Below are 26,793 nucleotides of genomic sequence, written 5' to 3'. Positions count from 1 at the left end.
AAAATGAAAGGCAATCGACTAAAGGGGGGAAGATATTCACAAACTTTTATGATATCACAGTTTCTGTGGGTCAATAATCTGGGAATGGCTTACCTGGGCAGTGGTGTCTCCTGGTCTCTCATGAGGTTGCAGTCAAAACGTTTTTCAGAATTGCAGTCATTTGAAGGTCTGACTGGGGCTGAAGGGCCCATTTCCACGGTGACTCACTCACGGGCTGTTGGCAGGAGGCTTGAGCTCCTTGCCACATGGGCCTTTCTGCAGGGCTGCTGGAGGGTCCTCACAACATGGCAGCTGGCTCCCTCCAGACTGAACTATCCTAGGAGGTGGGGAAGGAGGAAGGACGCTGCAATGCTTTTATGACCTACCTTCAATAGTGATCAAGTTTCAGGTAAAATATTACTTCTGCCATATTCTGCTCATTATAAGAAAGTCACTAACTAGAGCCTACGGCCAAAGAATGGGAAATTAAGCTTCTCTTTCTGAAGGGAGGAGTATCAGAGAATTTAGTGGACATATTGTAGAACCGGCACAGGGAGGTATTGATTCCTTGCTCTTGACTTGACTGGCACCAGCAGCAGAACCCTGGAAGATGTATCAGCAAAGATGGCCAAGTAGTCCAAAGAATGCAAGGTGTTATGAGGTTAAGAAATTTTATCCCTGCTTGTTCTTTGTCCTCCCGAAACCCTATTTGGTTGGTGACAGTGGGCAGACTGTGGCCAAAATGGACTCTGACTAGCAAGTGATTTTAGTTTCAGATGACAGTGCTGGGAAAGGAACCTGAATCTTTACCCACCAAAATAGATTTTTTAGTCTGCCACCTGTCTTGATACATAGTACTTATATTTGACACACACGAATAATGTTCTCTCTCTCATTTTCAGGACATTCTCAAGCATCTGAGTGGCACTACGTGGTACTTTGCCCAAATGAGAACGGTGGAAAAGCTCAACAGTCAGTAGTCAGTATAGAATAGTGTGGTATAGTGTAGTATAGTATAGTTTAGAATAGAGTGATATGGTATGGTATGGTGTAGTATAGTATAATTTACTATAGTATAGTTTAGTATAGAATGTTATAGTGTGATACAGAATGGGATGGGATGGGATGGGATGGGATGGAATGGAATAGGATAGGATGGAATGGAATGGAATGGAACGGAACGGAACAGAACAGAACAGAATAGAATAGAAAAAATATGTATGCTCGCAGTCTCAACTTTTGCTTCGTTCTGACTCCAAAGTGAGTTGCTGTAAACCTTGCCCAGCCAGATTTCTACTTTGGGTTCAGATTATTCAGATTACTAGCCAAAAGACAAAGGCTATTTTTTCCTGGCTTGAGATGAAAAATCAGACTGGGAACTCCCACATGGACCACCACTGATTGCTCAACCTAGGACTCTTTAGGGGAGAGGAGAGGAGAGGAGAGGAGAGGGGAGGGGAGGAGAGGGGAGGGGAGGGGAGGAGAGGAGAGGAGAGGGGAGGGGAGGGGAGGGGAGGGGAGGGGAGGGGAGGAGAGGAAGGAGAGGAGAGGAGAGGAGAGGAGAGGAGAGGAGAGGAGAGGAGAGGAGAGGAGAGGAGAGGAGAGGAAGTTTCTTTAAAACAGTGATTTTCAAAATGTGCTCCCTGGACAAACAGCAGCACGCCACCTAGAAACCTGTAAGAAACACAGATTCTCAGACCCACCCTGAACCTGCTGAGTCAGAAACCCTGGAGGTGGGGTCCAGCTGTTTTAACAAGGCTTTTAGGAGATTCTCATGCCTGCTCAAGTTTGAAAATAACCGCTTAGAAAAATCCTAGGCCCAACTCACTGCATTTAATTTAATAATAACTTGGTACAGAAATGAATAAAGGAAACCTGATTTAAAATGGAGTCGGGAGGCCATGAAGGGAGAGGGGTCATGCACACACCGCTCGAGGAAGTTTCCACATGCCTCAGTAACAGCCACCTGCCCATCACTTGCAGCTGACAGAAACCACCACCACCTCAAACTCATTCTCCTCCAGCGAACTTATGTTCAAAACAGCCCTCCCCAGTCTCCTTCTAGAACCTAAAGAAAAGCTAGCTTCCCTTTTGCCTCTTTGGACATGTCTATGGTTCGCCATAGTTTTCTTGTCCTGAATTGCAATTCCCCTATTCCCAAATAAACTCATCTTTGTTTAATTAAATTACTCTTTGTTTGATTTAAGGTTGACGTTGGTAAAGTAGCTGGGCTGGATACTTACATTTATTCTTGTTCATGCACAAACAAACAATCTCAGAAACACACACAGAGGGATCAGAACACACACAGCACAATGATGCAGATAACTCCTGAGTCGGCTACAGAGCCCGGGCTCCCCGGCTCCAGAAAGTAGAAAATGTCTAGAGTCCTTTCAAGAAGAATAAGAAGGGTGACAGAGAAGGGAGAGGAAGAGGGGAAGGAGGGGGAAAAAATGTGTATTTTTAAACTTGAGTCCATAAGATATCAATTCTTTCTACAGACCATCATAGAATGCAAACTCCAGTGCTCTTCACAGCGACCTCAGAAAGTTAAACATTTTAAATAATTTTATACCCCATAAAACTCAGCATTATTAATGGCGTTGTTTGGATATTTAAAAGAATAAACATCCAGCAGAGATGTGTCTGGTGCTTCAAAACTTTCTCCCAAACTACAGATAGATGGTACCCAACTAATGATGGCTCAACTTACAATTTTTTGACAATGGTGAGAAAGTGATGCGCGTTCAATAGAAACCCTACTTCAAATTTTGAATTTTGATTTTTTCCTGGGCCAGCAACACAGTGGCAGCAAGCCATGGCTCCCCATCAGCCACAGGAGCATCGGCGTTACAACCAATGTACTTAACAATATTCTATAACCACACAATCATTCTGTTTTTCACTTGCACCACAGTGCTTGATAAATCGCGTGACCTATTCAACACCTTGTTATACAATACGCTTTGTGTTATGTGATTTTGCCCAACTGCAGACTACTATAATTGTTCGGAGCACCTTTAAGGTAGGCTAGGCTGAACTACAACGTTTAGGAGGTCGAGTGGATTAAATGCATTTTCAATTGACCATATTTTGAACTTAGGATGGGTTTATTGGGACGCAACCCCACTGTAAGTTGAGGGATATCTGTGGTTTGCTTTTTACCTTGTACACATTGTGAAGGGAGTTGTTGACTACGCCTCGTTCTTCCAGAAAACTCGGAGCCAACTTAGCAAATGGACATCAATCGGCCTTCAGCATAAGAGCCTCACCGGGATGTCTTATTTTCTCTGCCTTTATTTCCTCTGCCTGGTGTTCTTTCTTACTCTCTACCTTGCTGTACCATTCATATTTTTGTCAGACATTTCAAATCCTTTTAGGAATGAGGCCGGCAATGGGAAAATACATGTAAAGGATCGGGGTGGGGGCGCGTAGTTTCTTTCTCCAAGCAAACTAAAAACCTGAGGGGAGAGGCAGAGCCGCAGCCATCGGTCCAGCACAACACAGCCTTCCCTCCCTGATCCACTGCAGCAGCGGCGGGGTGGGCACCGCCAGCTTCAGGAAAAGAGGGGAAGAAGAACTGTTCGTGGCAGAAAAGCTCTTTGTACAAGTTGTTTCCTGAGGTTAGGAAAGGGGGTGGGGAGAGGATACTGAGGTCTGGCTTCTCTGTCTTACAAGATGGACCTATTTCTGTCTTCCTTAGTTTTCTCATTTTAAGATTAAAGCAGCATCCACACTGGATTGGCAAACCTGATGCAGGCCACCCAGAAGCCAGGCAGCTCTCCCTTTAAGTGCAATGCGCAGGCTACAGATAGAAACCACGCTGATTCCACTCTGCTCAGGGTCCCAGGGAGACAGGCCAGCAGTTTGGGGACAGGAAAGGAGAGACAATTACGGGCATCTGGTGCAGGCTCATTGCCAAACTCAGAGAATGCTTACTGTTGTGATCTGCTGTCTATCTAGTTTGGAACAGATCAAGGGGTATTTTTCTTAGGTAGCTACCTTGGAGGACCTCATGTCAGCTTCAAGGCAGGCTGATGGGAAAGGAATCGGGAATCAGCCACATAGCAGGGGCTGTTTGGAGCTGCCCACCCCACCAGCCAGCAGGGTTTCCCAGGAAAATTCCCATCAACAGCTCCGTCAGGACTACAGTGTCAACCTTGACCAGTCACTTCTGAGCCCAGTGACATCCATAATGACACTTCTCCACCTTCCCCTTCCCCTCAGAACACGACAGACGAGGGATTTCATGGAACAAGTCTCTGGGCTGTGATGGGAATCCGTCTCGCTCCACTGCAGGAAAAATATATATCCCCGAACAGCTGTGAGAAATTCTTTCATTATTCGGCTGCAGTCTTACCACCAGCCCTTGCTTCCTCTTTTTACGGTAAAAAGTGAAAACATATTAAATGGCATATTCTGACAATGATTGCTTTTAAAAACACAGGCTGGAATAACATGAGGAGAACAGAGGGTTTATGGAGCCCTGGGCTGTGGAGATAGAGGAGAATGGCCGCTGCTGGGCGGAAGGACAAGGAAGTTTCCCAGGGTGGCCTGTCGGCATAGTGACCACACAGAGACAGCAAAAGGCCGCACGGTTATGTCCCACTCTAAAGCTGTTTGCAGCAATTTTCAACCATCCGGTGTCAGACTGGGGAAGCTGTGTCTAGGGGAGAAGGGACATTTTATCAAAGGGAGAAACAGTTGTGGGGCAAATAAAGTGCAGACGGATACCCAAAGACCATCTGCTCAATGTCGTCCACATTACAGAAGGAACTATGAGGTCCACTGAGAAGATACAAGCCTTTAGGCGGGCTCTCATGAGGAGGTTTACCCTCTGGAAACTCACCCTGAGGTCAGTGCGAGCAGTCTGAGAGGAGATGATGAGGGAAGGTTCAGGAATGGCATGGGGCGATGTTAGAGTACACCATAATTGGCCTGGCTAGAAGGAGGGACTGATCAACTCAAGCAATGAAGATGGGGGCCACAAACCATCTGAAGAGGCAGTGCGGTGGTGGTGGAATTTGACCGTGTGGTCAATGGCTGGAAGACCTACTCACCTAAAAGCAGAGTATTCTGACCGGTGCCTAACTAGCCTTCTTATGTATTCACTTAATCAGTTCAACCTAGAAATGGCGCACACTTGCTGCATTCAGTTATTATACCACTTAGTTACCACAAACTCAGCAGTGTGTTTACAACACACATTTATAATCTGTAGTTTCTGTCGGTTAGAAGTCTGCACACAGCTTGGCTGAGTTCTCTGTTTCAGGGTCTCATCGGGCTGCAATCTAGGTGTTGGCTGGGGCTGCAGTCTCCTCAGAGGGTCAACTGAGAAAAGATCTGCTTTCAAGCTCCCACAGATTTTCCCTGTAGCTGCCAGACTGAGGGTTTCAGTTTCTTGCTGGAGTCTACCCTCAACTATTAGAGAGCGCTCACTCACAGTTCCTTGCCACATGAACTTCTCCAATAGGGTCACTCACTTCATGGAACTCTGCTTCTTCAAAGCCAGCAAAAGAGAGAGGCAGAGGGAGAGGAGGAGGGAGAGAGAGGCTGCTAGCAAGGGAGTCTTGGATAACGCAATCATGGATGTGATGGCTCATTGCCTTTGCCATATTCTATTGGTTAGGAGGAAGTCACAGTCAAGAGAAGGGGACTGTACAAAGAGGGTAGACCAGGAGGCAGGGGTCATGGGAACATTTTAGAGCCTGCCCACTACATCTATTATGAGCCAGACTCTGTTATAGGCACCCGGGAGGGTTACAGCAATGAACAGTAAGTCCTATCTTAAGAGGGAAGTGGTGAGGGATGGGGGAAGGAGGAAGGAGCGGGATCTATTTGTAAATTAAAGATCATATGCCAGATTAAAAGATGTGTCTACAAATTTCAATCTCTGGACCTCATTTGGATTCTGATTTTTTTAATGTAAAAGAAAAATCTCTGATAATTAAGAAACAATTAGAAATGTGAATCTCAACTGGATATTTGATGACATTAAGAAATTATTGTTAGTTTTAAATGTATGGTGATTGTATTTGTCTCTTTAATAGAGTCCTTAGTTTTTTGGAATTTCTTACTGAAATAGTAAAGATAAAATGATGTATGTCTAAGAGATTTTCTTGAAAAACCTACTGGTGTGAGAGAAGGTGGAGATATGGATGAAGCAGAATTTCCAGGGGTTGGTGGTTACGGGGCTGGGATGATGGGCATATGGGAGCTCATGAAGCTATTCTGTCAACTTTTGTGGGTGCTCAAAATCCTGCATAACAAAAGCTTTAAAAAATAAATGTATCGGTATATACTCTTAATAGTAATCATAGAAATGCAGATGAAAACCATGTGAGACCACTTTGTGTCTATCAAATTGGCAGAATTTTTTTTTTTTTTTGGTGATGCTACCCATTGCAAGTAAAGGTGTGATAAAACAGATATTCTGATGCATTGTTGGGAAAGGATGGGGGAGGGGTGGGGTATAAATCGGTACACTCTTCAGAAAGCATTTTGATAATATGTATCAAGAGTCTTAAAAATGTTCATATCCTTTCATCCAATAATTCCATTTCTGGAAATGTACTCTAAAGAAATAGCCATTGGGGCACCTGGGTGGCTCAGTTGGTTAAGCATCTGACTCTTGATATTGGCTCAGGTCATGATCTCACGGTCCCGGGATCAAGCCCTGTGTCAAGCTTCGCACTGAGCATGGAGCTTGCTTGGGATTCTCTCTCCCTGTCTCTGCTCCTCCCCCAATCATGCTCATTCAATCTCTCTCTCAAAATAAATAAACTTGAAAGAAATAGCTTTCAAAGTGGACAAAGTTGGGGCGCCTGGGTGGCTCAGTCGGTTAAGCGTCCGACTTCAACTCAGGTCACGATCTCACAGTCCGTGAGTTCGAGCCCCGCGTCGGCCTCTGGGCTGATGGCTCAGAGCCTGAAGCCTGCTTCCGATTCTGTGTCTCCCTCTCTCTCTGCCCCTCCCTCGTTCATGCTCTGTCTCTCTCTGTCTCAAAAATAAAATAAAACGTTAAAAAAAAATTTAAAAAAAAACACAACAAAGTGGACAAAGTTTATGCACAAAGATATTTACTACAGGAATATAGTAGAGAATTCACCTTTCCCAAAGAACACTCTGGCCTTTGCCCTCGGCTTTGGGAAGTGATCCCTAGGTCTTTAGAATGTTTTGCCTGGTAAGAGCGTCTTTGTTTACGTGGGGGCCTTGGCTAACGGACAGTCTAACACATCCAGTCTAGAGGGGTTGGATACTAAAGATCAGCCACACAGGCTGTCAACCATGGAGTTCCAATAAAAACTCTGGACATTGGGGCGCCTGGGTGGCTCAGTCGGTTAAGCGTCCGACTTCGGCTCAGGTCACGATCTCACAGTCTGTGAGTTCGAGCCCCGCGTTGGGCTCTGGGCTGATGGCTCAGAGCCTGGAGCCTGCTTCTGATTCTGTGTCTCCCTCTCTCTCTGCCCCTCCCCCATTCATGCTCTGTCTCTCTCTGTCTCAAAAATAAATAAAAACGTTAAAAAAAAAATTAAAAAAAAAAAAAAAAAACTCTGGACATCAAGGCTTAGGTGAGCTTCCCTGGTTGGCAATACTCATTCCATGCATGTTGTCACACAGGGTTGCTGGAAAAGTAATGCTGTCTATGACTCCATGGGAAGAGGACAAATCCATGTCTGGAACTTTCCTGAAATCTCTTCCCATGGCTGTTTTCATCTGTATCTTTTAGTTGTAATAGACTATAGCCATGAATATAATAGCTACCAGTGAGGGCTGTGAGTCCCCCTAGTGAGTTATCAAAACTCAGGGCAGTCTTGGGAACTCCCAAACTTACAACTTGTAAACTGCTCCTAACTTCGCAGTTGGGTGCCAGAGATGAAGGCAGTCTTGTGGATTGTGCCTCCTCTAATTTTGCATGGGTTATTTACAAAATAGAAAAAAAATTCTTGGGAACAACAGAATAATAGTTCAATTAATAGCAGCACTGTATATTCCACGTACACGGTATTATGCAGGCACTAAATACAGCATTATAAAGAATTTATATATTAATAGGGCAAAGACTATGTAACATGCCCAATGCAAAATGTTTGATGCATATTATTACTATAGGCACGTAGCATAATGTCCAGATGAATTATACAAAAATGCCAAGGAGTTGGGGCGCCTGGGTGGCTCAGTCGGTTAAGCGTCCGACTTCGGCTCAGGTCATGATCTCACGGTCTGTGAGTTCGAGCCCCGCGTCGGGCTCTGTGCTGACAGCTCAGAGCCTGGAGCCTGTTTCGGATTCTGTGTCTCCCTCTCTCTCTGCCCCTCCCCTGTTCACGCTCTGTCTCTCTCTGTCTCAAAAATAAATAAACGTTAAAAAAAAAAAAAAATGCCAAGGAGTGCTCTTTTGGGTGCTAAGATTAAAAAAAAAATGTCTACTTCTCTAAACTTTTCAAATGGTGTACAGGATGCCACTATGTACAACTTACTTTGATAATTAGAAATGTGTGTGTATTTGGTTACTAAATTTTAGCCACATTAGCAATGATTCTGTAGCTTAAGAAAGGTAGTTCATGACTGGGCACCTCTCAAAAGCTCAAACCCATGTGACTAAAGATGTCACCGAAAGGAAAGGGAGATGAAACAAAAGGAAATATAAGCAGCTATCGGCATTCTGACAAGCACAAATATAAAGGGTGGAAAGAAGAAACAGAACCAAGGACCTAGAGAGCAAGGAGCAGGAAGTGCAGAGAACAGTGACAGGCGGTGCTATAAAACAGAAGTTCATGGTAACAGTTCATGTGAGTCTCTGACACTTCATATGGCCTGGTAAACCCTTGGGATCACTTCCAGGTTAGCACTAAGGCTTCAGTCTTTGAGTGAGACAAAGGGGACTTGACCTGAACGAGTGCTCAACACACTTCCCCAAATAATGAATCTATTCTTACGGGCTTCTGTTCTTCAAAATCTTGGCAGAGTGGAATGTGAACAAAAACGAATAAACAAGATGGGCTGTGGTTTAAAGAGTGCCAGGAGGCTGAGGCCAGCAATGAGTCGAAATTTGCAAAAAGAGCCCAAAGCATCAAAAATCGTTTCTGCTTTTTAAAGTTAAGTTTAGGGCCAGGTGAAAAACAAAGATGACACGAGCCACAGTTTATGAATGGCAGTGATTTTTATCAGAAAGAAGGCAGAACTTCTATACCCTTAATTTGCTTCCATCTTTTCTGTCAAATAACATCTTCTACCATGAAATGGGTAACACAAATGTTGATAAGAGAGAATTAAATCCCCGAGTGAAGAGATTATAAAAAGTGCACCTGTTCTCTGGCTACTCTAATGAATTAAAGTCGCTTACCTCAATGAATTACTTTCCAGGATGCTGATAACCCTTGCAAATGGGATTGCTAAATTATTGTCAGGGATCTTGCAGGCAACCAGGCGAGTAGAAGATTCTAGAAGATGAAGGTTGGAGCTTTTATAACAAACTAGTAGCCTAGATATAGTGCGTTACATTTCACTAGGCATTTTCACACACATTCTTGTTTGTTCTTTGCCAATAAATAATATGGTTCGATCAAATGAAAGAATAAATGCTAAATTGCAAAGTCCCATATAGAGGTTTGAAATTATAAGATAGACACAATTATTCCATCCATCTTACAGACGAACGCGCTGAGGTTCAAATAGGCTTGCCCAAGGTCCCACTTCTGGTCCATTTTGAAAATACAGGGGCTTATCACTGACCCCCAAACAAGAATCTCAAATTCTAAATAACCTCCAAGCACTCAGGAAACAAAGTGGTAAACACTGGGCTGTTGTACGGATTCATTCACAAAACACACACATGCAACAAACTGACATCATTTCCATCTTTGCTGTGATTATTAGATCCTTGGATAAGGTCTATCTGTAATTCAACAAAGCATTTCCCAATCACCTCCTATCGGGCACAAGTTTGGGCTATCCCTTAAAGGATCGTAGAAGCAGGTTGGAAGAGGTGCCAGTCAGGAAACCTGGAAAATTGTGTTAATGGGGCTGGAAGCTGAGTCGGGGTAGGCTGGGTCAGAGCCTGGTAACTACCAAAATTTGTATCTTATTTCTCTTACGGTTATATTAGTATGTGCAATAGACTTTTCACGTATTGACGGGAAACAGTGGAATTTCCTGGGGAACTATCGGTGAACTCACAGAACTGACGGGAGTGTGGAGAGGCAGGCTGAGGAGGGGCAAGACTTAACTGGCTAGAACAACTGTCTTGTCAGGGCACTCCTCCTGGAATGTGGACGTGCGGTGTTGTCTCTTGTTGTTGGAGGCTGTCCTGATAATTAATCTAGTCGAGATTGGAAGTTTGGGACGGTAAGTCCTGGTGCTGAGCTTTAGTAGCGTGCCCACCCCTTGGGAAGGGGAGGAGAGATTTCCCCCTCCCCACTGCACCCCCCAAACCAGACCTGTTGCTGGAAACAAGGTGAATGAACCATGTTTGGGTCCCAGGGGTAATCTGTTTCAGGGGCCCACGTTAACATGTGGAGGGACTTCAGGAAGAAAACACTCCTCCCACAGAACTGTTGGGGTAGGACTGAACGACAGAATGAATAGGAAAATGCTTCAGTAATGGTAAGATGCTTACTCTTATTATTAATGGGATGGGAGGAGGAAAAACTTCTCTGGTGCATTTTGAGAAGGAAAAGAGCATGTCCACCTGTGCCTTCTGGGCTCTCTTTTGAAGGCTGCCTGCTCACAGGGGTCACTGCTTTCTGATGTGTAGTAACTTAATGGGGTGGACTCTGTCCCTGTCTCGAGGCGGCTTCCTTCAAGAAGGGAAATGCAACCCACTTGGCAACTCTAAAGCCCTGCATTCCATTTAGTTGGAAAGCTGACATCTGGGTCTCTATCTCTCTGGTTACTGGGTCTCTCAGTTGGATGCCATCTAGGAAGGAAAATGATCTTATCTATCCACCTATCCCATATCCAATTACAGTCAAGTCAGAGGGTGCACTGAGCTAACAATGGCAAACGGGGCCAGTGGAAGGCAGGCTGGAAAGAGGCCCCAAGGTTGGACGCTCTTGCTCATAGTGGCTTAATCCAGTTCTCATGTCGGTTTTCATAAGCATGCAGCTTTTGAAGGAGCCAGAATACACAGGCACCTGACAAAGAATTTTACCCTGTGGAGGATGAGATAGAAATATACCAAAGTGGTTAACAGTATGGATTCTGACTCAGAATACGTGGGTTCAAATCTGGGCTCTGCCACTTAATAGCTCTGTTGTCTCAGGCAAGTTAATTAACCTCTTCGTGCCTCATCTGTTAAATGGGAATAATGTTAGTACCTACCCCACTGCGTTATTATGCAGATTAATTGAGACAATGCACATAAAGCACCAGAACACTGTCTGGCACATAGTAAGTCTCAATAAATAATCCTCATCATTCAGAACACAGCTAGTTTAATTAGTTAATTAGTTAAATAGATGCTAGTTTAATTAAGGGGATCAGTAACTACCATACCCAATGCGATTGCCTCATGAATATTAATCTAATGAGAAGTTTCTAAAGGTTATTCAAGGGCTTTGTCCTAGATCTCACCCTCTCATTTTTGCCAGGGATGGAGACCAACATAGAAAAGGTATGCCTGTCAAATCTGCAGATTCACCAAATCCATGAATCAAGGTGTATGTGTGTAACATCAGGATCTGATTTTAAAAGATCTTTGCAAAGTGGAACAACAAACTAATCTAACGAGATTAGATGTAAGAGCAGTTTTTGTACTTTTCTTCAAGTAGGTCCAAATAAAACCAAATCGTGTACGTACAGTATGGAAAAATATGGCTTTAGCTATAGCAGGCATCAAAAATGCAAAGAGATTTTAAATTAGTGTTATTTTAAAACAAGTCCAAAGGATGTCTTCTGAAGCCAGCAAACTGAGTCTTCAGCTAAGTGAACACAAGTATAAAAAATAGAAGTGGATATTTCCCACTTCTGAGGTGAAGGGTCGGGGATTAGGCAGGGACAGTGAGGCTATCCAAGGAGTTTGAAAAGCAAGGCCATTGGCATGCTTCCAAGTCAAGGCCTTTGATGAACAACCAAATATAAGGGTTAAATCTAAAGGGACTTAACAGGATTGTGAATGGCAAAGAATCAGGAGTTGGGAACCAAGTGGAAATCAGGTCTAAGTGAAAGAAGTGTGAACGTATGGAAAAGATACAAGGGGTAATGGCCATGAGCACCAGAAAACAGATCTTGGTTAGCACAAGAAAATGCTTTCTAAGAGTTGAGATTTCCGACTACGAATGAACAATATTGGGAGGCAGTAGCATTCAGACAACCTTTGAGTTTATCAGGAAAATTGTGACAAGTTGACACATAAGATGGGGAACGGGACTGGATCACAGATTTAAGTCCCTGTTAATTCTGGATTTCTGGGATTCTTTTGCAAAAGAGTAAATACATAGTCTTTTTGCCTGCAAGCACAGCATCCATCATGTTAGGGAACATCAATCCATGATGTAACCCAGAAATTAAAGTTCAGTATAGCCACCCCTGAGCTGCCATGTTGATAGTTAGCCAAGCTCCTGACACAAGAGTTCAAAGACACTGAAGTCTTGTTTTTCTTGATGCCCATGGAGAGTTTGCAATCACCTGGCTGTGGGCTGCAGCCCTCTGGATGGAAAGCATGTCTGAGTCAGTGCCTGTGTCAGGAGACAGATGGAAGCTGGCCACATGACCCCTGGTCCCACATCCATTCCACCAAATGGAGAGACATGACAAGCCTTTTATTTTCAGGACAGAACGCCATTGATTATTCCCTGTTAATGCTTCCCTGTCGATGGCGGGCAGGGACTAGAGGGAAATGGAAGGATGTGATATCCGGGCCCCCCAAAGGGAAAATCAATGTGATATGGTTTGTATTTCATCCTAGGATAACCTCTTTTTCTGAGTGCCAACCCACAGGCCACTGTTTCTCTCTCCACAAACTCCCCCAGACATTGTCACACCCTTTCACACTCACCAAAGGACAGGGAGGGTGAGGAGAGGAGAGAAGGACCAGGCGCTAGGAATTATTAAACTCTGCTTTCATTCTCTTTCAGAAATTTACAGTCACTAAGAGGCTACAGGATGCACAGACTCCTTAGCAGGTTCAGATCAGAGGGGAAGAGCCTACTAAGTCAGTCTAAGAAACCCTTGTCTGACTTATTACTGATGCATCCAGCAGTCAGCTAATCTCAAAGGATGACCTTGGAAAACCGACAACCTAGAAACTGCATGCCCCCTGGCACAATGCTGAAAGTTACAAGTTCAGAGAAAGAGGCAAAGACTTGTATTGCAGGGAGGTGAGAGGCAAGAAGCAACCTTTCTTTGTGTACACACACACACACACACACACACACACACACACACAAATCAAACACCAAAAGTGTTTATGTTCCTCCCTCCCCAGAAGGAACCCAACATTTGAAACAAAATGCTTGAGGATCTCGGATCTAACAGAAAGGAGAATTCTGGTTCCCTCTGGGGTCTCAGGGTGAAGTTAAAGCAATACTACTTTATTGTCTTTGAAGTGGGGGTGCAAACCAGTAATATCCTGGTACCTAGAGCTATATTCACCTTTTGGTTCCAGAAAGGGCATTTGATTAGCATTTAACCTCCTCAGTATTGCATGCAGCCCCACAGACCCACAAAGGAGCGATGCCCCCGGCAAGCTCTAGGATTATCTATTGCTATTTTTCCCCTTCACGTAGGAGTTACCCCAGGAGAAGTGAATAGATTTTTTTCCACCTACCTTACTCCCCGGGGCTGAGAATCGTGGGCTGAGCCTTCTGCCTGAGAGAGGCCGGACCGGCTGATCTCCAGTGGGCTTTCCAGCTCTCAGACTCCGTGTTGGGTCCCTGTGGTGCAGACTGGAGGGGCAGGACTGAGGGTCTGTTTTCTGCTTGTAGCAAGAATGGAGCAGCTCATCTTTTGCATACCTTCACCATGTGGATAACTAGAGTTACAGCAGTATGCTTTTCGTATGCATTGCTATATATATAGGATTGTATGTGTTACAAACATGAGCTACTTTTTTAATACCTTGGAATAAAAGCTTGTGTCCTAGCAGGGACATGATTAATTTTGTTACTTATTTCAGAAATGACCTGTAAACAATGCTACCAGCCAGACGGTGGTACATGAACATCCTAGAATAGTCTTCAGGCAGTTCCTCTACACAACCCTGGATTCTTCTCCCCACAGGGGATCTGCTTCATGCCTTGGGTTCTACCCCCCTCAGCTGGTCACAGTCACTTGTGCCTGAGTCCTTTTCCCCTAGACTCTGGGGCTCCATCGACATCACTTCTGTGCAGCCTGGGCTGTTTGCTCTAGTCCATACGGACAAGTGCTCAGGACCTTTGAGTTTGTGGAGAGGGGTGCTGAAGACATCTGCAGGCAGTCGTTTAGTCCCAAACCAGGGATATCCTGTAGGAAGAGACATTATCCTAATCAGAACAGATGCTGGTCAGAATACTCAGGGGCAGGACTCCAGCATGGCTGTGGAAGTTCCTTTTGAAACAATGGCAAAATACATAGGGTTCCATGGCTGATTCTGAAAGGAAATGCCCGGAGGTCTCAAGGATCTCCAAACTGCGGGGAGGGAGGACCCCTCAGACAGCTCAGGAGCAAGGACCTCTGTCCAGTACTTCCTGCCCAGGTCCTGAGCTTGATGGGGAGATGGGTTCTATACATCCCCCTCATCTACTCAAAAACACTTACCTATCTATGCTCACATACATTTTTAAAAAAATTTTTAATGTTTATTTATTTCTGAGACAGAGAGAGGCAGAGCATGAGTGGGGGAGGGGCAGAGAGAGAGGGAGACACAGAATCCGAAACAGGCTCCAGGCTCTGAGCTGTCAGCACAGAGCCCGACGCAGGGCTCAAACTCACAAACCGTGAGATCATGACCCGAGCCGAAGTCGGTCGCTCAGAGAATTTTATTTTGCTTGTTCTTAACCTCATATAAATGGAATGATACAATATGTTCTCACGCATTGGCTCATTTGCTCAACATTATGTTTCTGAGATTCATCCATGTTGCTGCATGTGGTTTGTTAATCCTCATTTCTATACAGCATTCCATTGTGTGAAGACGTCACAATTTATGAATTCATTCTGTTGATGGCCGTTTGTGTATTTTTAGTTTGGGTTGCTATGAATACAGCTGCTATGTGCATGTATTTGGGTGCACTTATGTTTACATGTCTACTGAATATACACCTAAAAGTTAAATTGCTAAGTGGTTGGGTTTGCATCTGGTCAGCTTTAATGGATATTGTTAAGTAACTTTCCAAGGCAGTTTGCCAGGCTTCGGGGAGTGCCTGCTGGTCCACATCCTTACCAGTACTCAATGTTGTCAATCTTTTTAATTTCAGCCATTCTGTTCAGTGTGTAATGGTATATAGCATTGGGGTTTTAATTTGCATTTCATGAATGACTAATGATATTTAGTACATTTTCATACATTTATTGGCCATTGAGATATCTTTTGTGATGCTTTGTCCAAGTCATTTGCCCATTATTCAGTTGGATTATCTGTTTGCTTTAACTGATTTGTAGCAGCTTTAAAAATAGATTCTGTGGTGTATCACGTTAATTTGTGATATGTGAATCAACATGAAACACCACAGAATCTATTTTTAAAAGTGCTACCTGAAAAACACAAAAGACCCCATCGAAAACCTGCTAGAACTTGATCCATGAATTCAGCAAAGTTGCAGGATGTAAAATCAATGTACAGAATCAGCTGCATTTCTATACATCAGCAATGAAGCAGTAGAAAGAGAAATCAAGGAATCAATCCCATTTACAACTGCACCCAAAACCATAATATACCTAGAAATAAATCTAACCAAAGAGGTAAAAGATCTGTATGCTAAAAATTGTAGAAAGCTTATGAAAGAAATTGAAGAAGACACAAACAAATGGAGAAATAGTCCATGCTCATGGATTGGAAAAACAGATATTGTTAAAAAATCTTTACTAACCCAAAGTAATCAGTGCAATCCCCATCAAAATTACACCACCATTCTTCACAGAGCTAGAACAAACAATCCTAAAATTTGTATGGAACCACAAAAGACTCTGAATATAGCCGAAGTAATGTTGAAAAAGAAAACCAAAGCTGGAGGCATCACAGTTCCAGACTTCAAGCTGCATTACAAAGCTGTAATCATCAAGACAGTATGATACTGGCAGAAGAATAGACACTTAGATCAATGGAACAGAATAGAGAACCCAGAAATAGACCCACAAATGTATGGCCAACTAATCTTCAACAAAGCAGGAAAGGATATCCAATGGGAAAAAAAATACAGTCTCTTCAGCAAATGGTGCTGGGAAACTGGACAGCGACATGCAGAAGAATGAAACTGGGCTGCTTTCTTACACCATACACAAAAATAAATTCAAAATGGATGAAAGACCTAAATGTGAGACAGGAAACCATCAAAATCCTACAGGAGAAAACAGACAACAACCTCTTTGACCTCAGCTGCAGCAACTTGTTACCAGACATGTCTCCAGCGGCAAGGGAAACAAAAGCAAAAATGAACTATTGGGACCTCATCGAGACAAACAGCTTCTGCACAGTGAAGGAAACAACCAACAAAACTGACAGGCAACGCTCCATATGGGAGAAGATATTTGCAGATGACATATCAGATAAAAGGTCAGTATCCAAAATCTATAAAGAACTTATCAAACTCAACACCCAAAAAGCAAATAATCCAGTGAAGAAATGGGCAGAAGACGTGAATAGACACTTCTCCAAAGAAGACATCCACATGGCTAACAGACACACGAAAAGATGCTCAACATCACTCATCAGAGAAATACAAATCAAAACCACAATGAGATACCACCTCATACCTGCCAGAATGGCTAAAATTAGTAACTCAGGACACAACAGATGTTGGTGAGGATGCAGAGAAAGGGGAACCCTTTTGCACAGCTGGTGGGAATGCAAACTGGTGCAGCCACTCTGGAAAAGAGTATGGACATTTCTCAAAAATTTTTTAAAAATAGAATTACTCTACGACCCAGCAATTGCACTACTATTTATCCACAGGATGCAAAAATGCTGATTTAAAGAAACATAAGCACCCCAGTGTTTATAGCAGCACTCTCATCAATAGCCAAAGTATGGAAAGAGTCCAAATGTCCACTGACTGATGAATGGATAAAGAAGATGTGGTGTATAATATATTCTACATTCTATATACATACAATGAGTGGAATATTATCCGTGATCAAAAAGAATGAAATCTTGCCACTTGTAACAACATGGATGGAACCAGAGTATATTATGCTAAGAGAAATAAGTCAATCAGAGAAAGACAAATATGTGATTTCATTCATATGTGGAATCTAAGAAATGAAATAAATGGCCATGGGGAAGGGAAGGAAAAATAAGATAAAAACAGAGAGGGAGGCAAACCATAAGAGACTCTTAAATACAGAGAACAAACTGAGGGTTGCTAGAGGGGAGGGGAGTGGGGGAAAGGACTAGATGTGTGATGGGTATTAAGGAGGGCACTTGTTGGGATGAGTGCTAGGTGTCATACGTAGGTGATGAATCACTGGGTTCTACTCCTAAAACCAATACTACACTGTATGTTAACTACCTTGAATTTAAATAATTTTTTTTAAAAAAAGGTTCTGGATGCAAGTCCTTTGTCAGATATTTGTATTGCAGATATAATCTCCTACCCTGTGGCTGGCTTTTTTACTCTCAGTGGGGTCTTTTGACTTTAATGTAATCCAATGCATCAATTTTTAACTTTCTAGGTAATATTTTTTATATTTTAAGAAATCTTACCCCACTTCGAGGCATTGGAGATATGATATTTTCTTTTTTTTTTTCCTGTTAGTTTTGTCGTTTTTACCGTTTCACCTTTAGGATGTAATCTTTATGGAATTGGTTTTAAGTAGTGAAAATAGGGATCCATATTTATACCACAAATGAATATCCAACTGAGTAAGCACTATTTATTGAAAAGGTCGTCTATTCTTTACTGCACAATATAGTCACCTTTGTTTTTAGCCAAGTGACTGTATGTGTGTGGATCTGCTTCCAGTCTATTTTGTGCCATTGGTGTATTTGTCAATATGTGCACTAATAATACCACATAGTACTATAGCTTTATAAGAAGTCTTGATACCTAGTGGTGTTAAGTCTTTGAAGGAGCTTTGCTCCTACAAGAGCATCTACTCTATTCTTGGGTTTTTAACATATTCTTTTTTCTTTTTTAAGTAATCTCTATGGCCAACGTGGGACTTGAACTCATGACCCCAATATCAAGAGTCACATGCTCTACAGACCGAGCCAGCCAGGCACCCTCGTCTTTACTATTTTCATGTAAATTTCACAATTAACTTAATTCCAACCCCTACCCTCCTCCCAAAACCCAAACTGCTGTGGTTTTTACTGGGACTGCATTCCTTCTATAGACTAATTTGGTAAGAACCGACATTTGAGATTTTCAATTCATGAACACAGCAAATCTCTCCATTTATGTAGGTCTTTTAAATTTTCTTTTAATAATGTTTTCTCTGTAAAGACCTTGCACATCTTTCATCGGATATATTCCCAGGTATTTTATATCTTTAATGTCATTGTAAATGGTGTTTTAAAATTTCACTTTCTACTTATTGCTTACTCATATTCTGTTCATAGCAGTTACAGGATATAGTAATACAGTACATATATAGTGAGATACACACACACACACACACACACACACACACACACACACACACACACCATGAATCCAGGGACTTTGATATATTTGTATTTTTTTACGTTTATTTATTTATTTGAGAGAGAGAGAGAGAGAAGCAGAGAGAGGGAGAGAGAGAATCCCAAGCAAGTTCCATGCCCCATGTAGGCTTGATCTCACAACCGTGAGATCATGACCTGAGCCAAAATAGATGCTTAACTGACTGAGCCACCCAGGCACCACTGTATTTGTAGTAATCCTGCTAAGCCACAGATTCTTTAGGATTTTCTACATAAACAATCATATCTCTGTGAATAGACAGTTTATCTCTTCCTTTTCAGTCTTTATAACCTTTTTTCTTGCCTTATTACAACAGTTACAATCTCCAGCACAATATTGCAGGTACTATTAGAAGGTATTCCTTTTTTTTTTAAAGATTTTATTATTTTTAAGTAATCTCTGCATCCAACATGGGGCTTGAATCTACGACCCTGAGATCAAGAGTTGCATGCTCCACCAATTTAGCCAGAGAGGTGCCCCAGCAGGTATTCCTAATCTCAGGGAGAAAGCTTTCAACATTTTGCTACTAACTATATTTTATTGATGATCTTTACCAGTTTAAGAACATCTCCTTCTATTCCTAGTGTGTTGAGTATATATCATGAATAATTATTTGATTTTATTAAATGCTTTTTCTACATCATTCTATTGAGGTGATCTCATTCTTTTTCTCCTTTATGATGCTAATTTGGTTAAATACGCTGATTTTAAATTGAGATATAATTCATATACCATAATGTTCATCCTTTTAAAGTGTGCAATTCAGTGGTCTTCAGTATATTCATAAAGCTGTGCAACTGTCACCAGTATCTAATTCCAGAACATTTTAATCATTCCCAGAAAGAAACTCCATACCCATTGGCAGTCACTCCCCATTACCCTCTTCCCCCAGTCTCTGGAAGCCACGAATCCACTTTCTGTCTACATAAATTTTGCCTATTCTGGACATTTCACTTATAAGTGGAATCATATAATCATATAAGTGGAATCATATCATACAATATGCTTTAGTGTCAGACTTCTTTCACTTAGCATAATATCCTTAAGGTTCATCCATGTAGCATGAATCAGTACTTCATTCCTTTTCACGGTTGAATGATACTGTCATATGGATATAACACATTTTGTTGACCAATTCATTAGTTGGACATTTGAGTTGTTTCCACTTTTTGGCTATTATGAATAATGCTGCTATGAATATAGGGAGTAAGATTTCTGGATCATATAGTAAACTGCACTTAACTTTTTGAGGAACTGTCAAACTGTTTCCCAAAGTGGCTACACCATTTTACATTCCCACCAGCAATTTATGAAAGTTCCAATTTCTCCACATCCTTATCATCACTTGTTATTATCTGTATTTTTTAAAGGATTTTTTAAAAAAGAAATCTCTACACCCAGTGTGGGACTCAAATTTACAATCCGGAGATCAAGAGTCACATGCTCCACCAACCCAGCCAGCCAAGCATCCCTGCATTTTTTTTTTAAATTATTATTGTCTTCCTTGCAGGTGTGAGGTAGTATCTCATTGTGATTTTGATTTGCACTTCTGTAATGAGTAATGATGTTAAACATTTTTTTATGTGCTTATCGGCTACCTGTGTCTCTTCTTTGGAAAAATGTTTATTCAAATCCTTTTGCCTATTTTTTTAGTTGTTCTGTTGGCCTTTTTGTTTAGTTGTAAGAATAATTCATCTATTCTGGATACTAGACACTTATCAGTTATAGGAGCTACAAATATTTTCTCCTACTCTGTAGGTTGTATTTTCTTTGTGTTATTGTCTTTTGAAGCACAAAAGTTTAAATTTTTAATGAAGTCCAGCTTATCCATTTTTATTTTGGTTCCTTGTGATTTTGGTGTCATATGTAAGAAATCACTGTCGAATGAAAGATCATGAAGATTTATACTTTTATTTCCTTCTAATAGTTTTAAATTTTAACTCTTACATTTAGGTTTTTGATCCATTTTGAATTAATTTTTGCATATGGAGTATGAAGAAATCCAACTTTACCTTCTTGCATGTGGATATTCAGTTGTCCCAGAGCCACTTGAAAATACTGCTTGATTTTGTAATATTAAGCCAACATTATATTACTGAAAAGAATTATATCATTGGACTCTACTTACTAAGATTCTGTTTAGGATATTTGTACGTATGTTCATGAGAGATATTGGTCCATAATTTTTACTTCTTATAATGTACTTGTCACCCTTTGGTATTAAAATTATGGTGGTCTCAAAATGAGCTGGGAATTGTTTTTTTCTTTCTCTGATTTGAAAGAGTCTGTGTAAGATCAGTTTAATTCCTTTAAAATGCTTAGAAATTTAGTAAAGAAATCTACACCTGAAAATTTTTAGTTACAGATTCAATTTCTTAGCTATAAAACATTCAGACTTTGTTTCCTCTTCAGTTGGTAAACTGTAATTTCATAGAAATTTCATTTCATGTAGATTTTCAGATTGGTATAAAGTTCTTCATAATATCTACTTAATAGCATTGTTAATTTGTACCTTTTTTCTCATTTTCTTAGTCTAGCAGTGGTTTTTTTTTTCCTTGCTAGCAATTTATCAATTTTATTAGTCTTTTCAAAAAACCCAGCTCTAGATTTGTTGACTTTCTTATATACTTTTTTCTATTTCATTAATTTATTACCTTTATTATTTTCTTTACTCTTCTAGAATTAGATTCAATTTCCTACTCTACTTTTTAGATTGATTTTTAGCCTTTCTTTCCTTTTATTATATGTAGATTTAAAGAAACAAACTTCCCTTTAAGTACAGCTTTAGCTTTGTTCTTCAAGTTTTGATGTCATTATTTTTATTGTAACTTAATTCAAAATAACTGTCTGATGTCCATTATAATTTCTTTTGAATTATTGGTCATTTAGAAGTATATTGCTTAATTTTCAAATATTTGAGGAGTCCCTAATTATCTTTTTGTTATTAATTTCTACCTTAATCCCACTTTGGTCAGAGAACCTATTTTGGATGATTTCACTCTTTGGAATTTGTTGAGATTTGCTTTAAGGACCAACAGATGGTAAATTTTGGTAAATGCTCTATGGACACTTGGAAAAAACACATATCCTGACAATACTGATTGTAGTATGGTATGTGCATCAGTTAGATTAAAGTTATTACTTATGTTGAAATCTTTCATATTCTTAATGACTTTTCCACTATCTGTTACTATCAGCTTATTATAGTTCTGTAATTTTGCTCTATATTTTGAAACTATAGTATTAGGTGCATCAACACATGCACCAAATATTATACTTATTTTTTGTAAGTATAATGTTATTTTTATATTATTATACCTTCCTGGTGGATTTATGTTTTTATTTATGAACTGTCCCTCTGTATGTTTAGTAATGCTTCTTGACTTACTTTGATATTTGTATAGCTACATCAGCCTCCTTCTGGTTAGCTCTTGGTTGGTGTATCTTTTTCCATTCTTTAGCTTTCGATCTTTCTTTGTCTTTACACTTAAAAAGTGTGCCCCTTGAAAGCAACATATAGTTCGGTTTTTAAAAATATGCATCAATGCGGTAAGCGGCCTCTTTAAGACGATCCCAAATGATCCTCACCTTCTGTATTCAAGCATTTCTGTGTCTTCCCCCTGAGTGTGCAGTGAAACTAACTCACCTGTAGTGAATTCTAATGATCAGCCATGCCCATAAGTCATTTTGCACATAATACAAATGTATCTGTAGGAAAAATTCCTAGGATTGTTGGGTTAAAAGATGTAATGTACCTGTCATCTGATAGATACTGCCAGCCTCCACAGTTTGTACTAATTTATGCAATGTGTGAAAGTGCCTCTTCCAGTATTAAATTTCCTACTCTACTCTTCAGATTGTTTTTTAGCCTTTCTTTCCTTTTATTATATGCAGATTTATTATATGTACTTCCCTTTAAGTACAGCTTTAGCTTTGTTCTTCAAGTTTTGATGTCATAATTTTTTTTGTAATTTAGTTCAAAATAACTGTCTAATGTCCATTGTAATTTCTTACAATGCTTGCCATTATAGTGTATTATCAAACTTTATTGTTTTTGATAGGTGAAAAATCTATTTTATTACAAGTGAGCTTTAGCTCACATATTTTCACATGCTTAAGAGTCATTTGTATTTTCTCTTCTATGAAGTATCTGTTAATTTCTTTTGACCATTTTTATATTGGATTGCTGATCTATTTCTTTTTGATTTGAGGGGTTCCTTTTATAAAATTAGACAAATTAGCCCTTATCTTGGTGGAGTTACACATATCTCACCCAGGTTCTCATTTGCATTTGCTTATGATGCTACTGCCATGAAGAGACTCTCTTATCTTTACAAAGTCTCGCCTAGCAATCATTTCTTCTAAGGCTGTTGGGTTTTGTGGCAGACTCAGAAAGTCCTTTCCCATTCTCAAGTCATAAGAAAATTTTCTTTTTTCTTCCTAGTACATTCAGAGTTTTATTTTTTACACTTAAGTGTAAAAAAAGCCTTAGAACTGCCTGCAAGTTGTCCTGATATAAGGAGTAAAGTGTGGATCCACCTTAATTTTTTTCCAGAACACTACCCAGTGATCTCCCTCTCAATGGTCTTTTCCTCACTGATTGAAAAGCCACCTTTATCATACACTCAATTCCCGTATGTATTTAGACCTGTTTCTGAACTCTTCTATTGATCTGGCTATTCACAAATTATTACCACACTGTTTTAATTGCTATAGATTTATAAATTTTAAACATCTATAGAGTTAATCTCCTTCTATCACCATCCCTTTCTTTCTTGCATATCCTTGCTTGGTTTTCCATATGAACTTCAGAATTAGTTTGTGTAAATCTTTTTTAGAAATCTAATTGGTAAAGGGGGCATCTGGGTGGCTCAGCCAGTTAAGCGTTGGGCTCAGGTCATGATCTCACGGTTCATGGCTTCGAGCGCCGTGTTGGGCTCTGTGCTGACAGCTTGGGGCCTGCTTCAGATTCTATGTCTCCCTCTCTCTCTTCCCCTCTCCCACTTGCACTCTGTCTCTCTCAAAAGTAAACATTAAAAATTTTTTTTAAAATCTGGTACTTTTATTGAATATCACATCAAAGTTATAGATTAAGGAGAGTGACGTCATTACAAGGCTCATTGTTCTTGTGCGAGAACATGGAATTTCTTCCCATTCGTTCAAGTCTTGTTTTGTGTCCCTCATTAGCATTTTGCACTTTTCTACTTCTTGGGCTTATTCCTAAGTATTTTATACCTTTTGTTTTCTGCTGCTATTATAAAGTAGGTCTTTTCTTTTTTTGTAGCATGTAATCAGACATTGTGTATACAAAGGCTGTTGACTCTAAAAATTACTTTTGTACCCATCTAATTTATTAAATTCTTGTTTCGTTTCTAAGTTTGTTCTAAGTTGGTTACTCCTTTTTAGTTTCTAGCTTGACAGTCCAATCATAGCTGCAAATTATAATTTTATCCTCTCTTCCTAATTTCTCTACCTTTAATTTCTTTCTCTTGCCTAATTGTCTTGTCTAAGTCCTGAAGAACAGTTTTAAACAATGGTGATGATTAGTGGACATCTTTGTCTTGTTTCTGACTTTAATTTAAAAAATTGTTTCTCTAATTCTCAATTAAGCGTGATGCTGGCTTTGGATTGAGATAAATATATTTTCTCAAATTAAGGAAACACCCAGCTAGTCCTAATATTAAATGACCCTTGTGTTCTTGAAACAAGCCTCACTTAGTCATGGTGAATTACTCTGATCTGTAGCCAGCCTGACTGCGTTCAAATCCTAGAACCATAACTGATTAGTATTTGAGTTCAGGTAGAATGCTTTACCTCTTTGTAACTCAGTTTCCTTCTCTGAAAAATGGGGAAGATAAGAATATCTACCTCATTAGGTTGTTGTGAAAATCAAATAATTAAGTTGTCTTTTCAAAAGCTTAAGGGACATTTGCATTTTTTTCCTATAAACTGTTCATATCTCTTCCCTATTTTTCTATAGGATCTCCTCTATTTTTATTTTTTTTAAGATTTCAAGTAATCTCCATACCCAACATGGGGCTTGAACCCACAACCATGAGATCAAGAGTTACATGCTCCACCGACTGAGTCACCCAGGTGCCCCAAACCACTTTAATTTTTAATTGTTTTTTATTTTATTTTATTTTTGAGAGACAGAGCCAGAGCATGAGCAGGGGAGAGGCAGAGAGAGAGACACACGGAATCTAAAGTAGGCTTCAGGCTCTGAGCTGTCAGCACAGAGCCCGACACGGGGCTCAAATTCAACCATGAGATCATGACCTGAGCTGAAGTTGGACAATTAACTGACTGAGCCACCCAGGCACCCCAAAACCTTTATCTTAAAAAGGTGTTCATAAATTAGGAATATTAGCCCCTAATGTGTGAAATAAACTGCAAATATGTTATCCTGTTATCACTTGTATTTTGCTTTGGTATATTTTGCAGGTAACAATTTCTGTCCACTTGTATCAATTACTAAAAGATATTTTAAACTTAGTTTTGCCCAATTTTTGCTTATGTATATACTGAGGCTCTATTATCAAGCTTAGCTGAAAATCAGTATGTCTGGCAAATTGAACCATTTATCAGTAATGGAGCCGAAGTTTCTAATTTCGTACAGATTACTTTCTCTGATATCTTCCTCTTATATTTTTTTCATCCTTTTATTTTCAATCTTCCTGTGACCAAGTTTTCCAAGTACCTCTCATAAATAGCATATAGGTAGATATTTAAATCCAGTATTACAGGCTTTATCTTTCAACTGCAGAGTTTAGTTCATTAACACTTATAACTGACATATTTGAATTCTTTTACCATCTTATTTTATGCTTTTTGTTTTCTCACCTTTCTAGCTTCTTTTTTATCATCCTTCCCATGTTAACTTAAGTGCTATATTCTCTATATTTATTGAGTGGTTACTCCAAATATTTTAAAATGTCTACATACCTAAGGCCCCAAATTGGTAAGACTCTAACTCCTCCTGAACAACTGAAAGACAGTAGGACACTGTAACTCTCATCACCTCCTTTCAAAATTACATGCCTCTGTTGCCTGGTGTTTTGAAGTCTCTCTTTTATTTCTTGAAATATATTTAAAACATTTAGTTTATATCATGTGGCAGTAAGTACAATATCTAATATGTCTGTGAGTCTGACTCTCCTGTATGTTGTTTCTGATGCCTCTCACTCATGGGACCTTGATTCCTCCTTTGGTTTGTGGTTTTTAACTGTGAGCTACTCATATTCTTTCTAACTTTATCTGTGGTAGTTCTTAGATACCCTGATTGAAGTTTTATTGCTTTTGAGAGAATCTGTGTTTGCTAGTCCTCTGAGGTCACTACTGACCTAGGTTTACTGTAAATGAAATTCCCATTTGCAGTATTTGGGACCACACCAGTAGGATGAACTTAGGCCATAAACTCTATAAGGGACAACTTGTTAAACATTTTAAGGTACAAACAAACAAACAAACAAACTTTTCCTCCACCCAAGGCCAATATCAATAAAGGCATGCTATCTTGCTGTTATTTCTGCTTGGTGGGTTTACTTAGTGTTGATGCTTCTACTGTGAGGGTAGCACTTTGAGGGTCCCTGTTTCGTGGGAGATCTCAGGCTAAACGCTCTGCTTTGAGTAGGCCCTGCTTTACCTCTGGCACCTATCACAGTCACCATGACAGAGACTCAAGGGATCAGGTCTCCACAGATACTTTCAGGGTGAAAGGAGGCTTTCATCTCACTTGCCACTCAAAGTTAAGCTTTCAAAGCACTCTCGACTTCTACTTGCTACTGTTCAATACATTTAGAAAGATTTTTTTTTGACTCTTGAGGACCAGTGATAAAAGTCACCCCAAAATCAAAAGAATTCAGGAAGGCAGTAGGATATAAAGTTAATATACAAAAATCAAAAGGCATATATAAGAATAATAACCAAGTAGAAGACCTCATAGCAGAGAAAACCCCATTAGTAGCAAGAAAGAATTGAATACAAGGGGATAAACTTAATAAGATATACGTAAAAC

At 40.3% G+C, this 26,793-nt stretch overlaps 1 protein-coding gene across 4 annotated transcripts in view; it reads right to left on the bottom strand.

The window, feature by feature from the left end:
- Positions 1-13,365: 13,365 nt before the first annotated feature.
- The window catches only part of GPATCH2L (G-patch domain containing 2 like), a 75,843-nt gene continuing 62,415 nt past the window's right edge, over positions 13,366-26,793 (bottom strand). For all 4 annotated transcript variants that reach the window (XM_019427239.2, XM_019427240.2, XM_019427235.2 and 1 more), the window contains one exon: positions 13,366-14,418. In XM_019427239.2, coding sequence (XP_019282784.1) covers positions 14,207-14,418 — 212 coding nt within the window. In that variant the 3' untranslated portion in view covers positions 13,366-14,206. The remainder of the gene's footprint in view (positions 14,419-26,793) is intronic.

This window comes from Panthera pardus, unplaced genomic scaffold (genome assembly GCF_024362965.1).
Source record: "Panthera pardus isolate Hobbes unplaced genomic scaffold, ASM2436296v1 HiC_scaffold_24, whole genome shotgun sequence".
NCBI classification, from domain to species: domain Eukaryota; kingdom Metazoa; phylum Chordata; class Mammalia; order Carnivora; family Felidae; genus Panthera; species Panthera pardus.
Note: the sequence above shows the minus strand (reverse complement) of the source record. Positions and strands in the feature narration are given on the sequence as shown.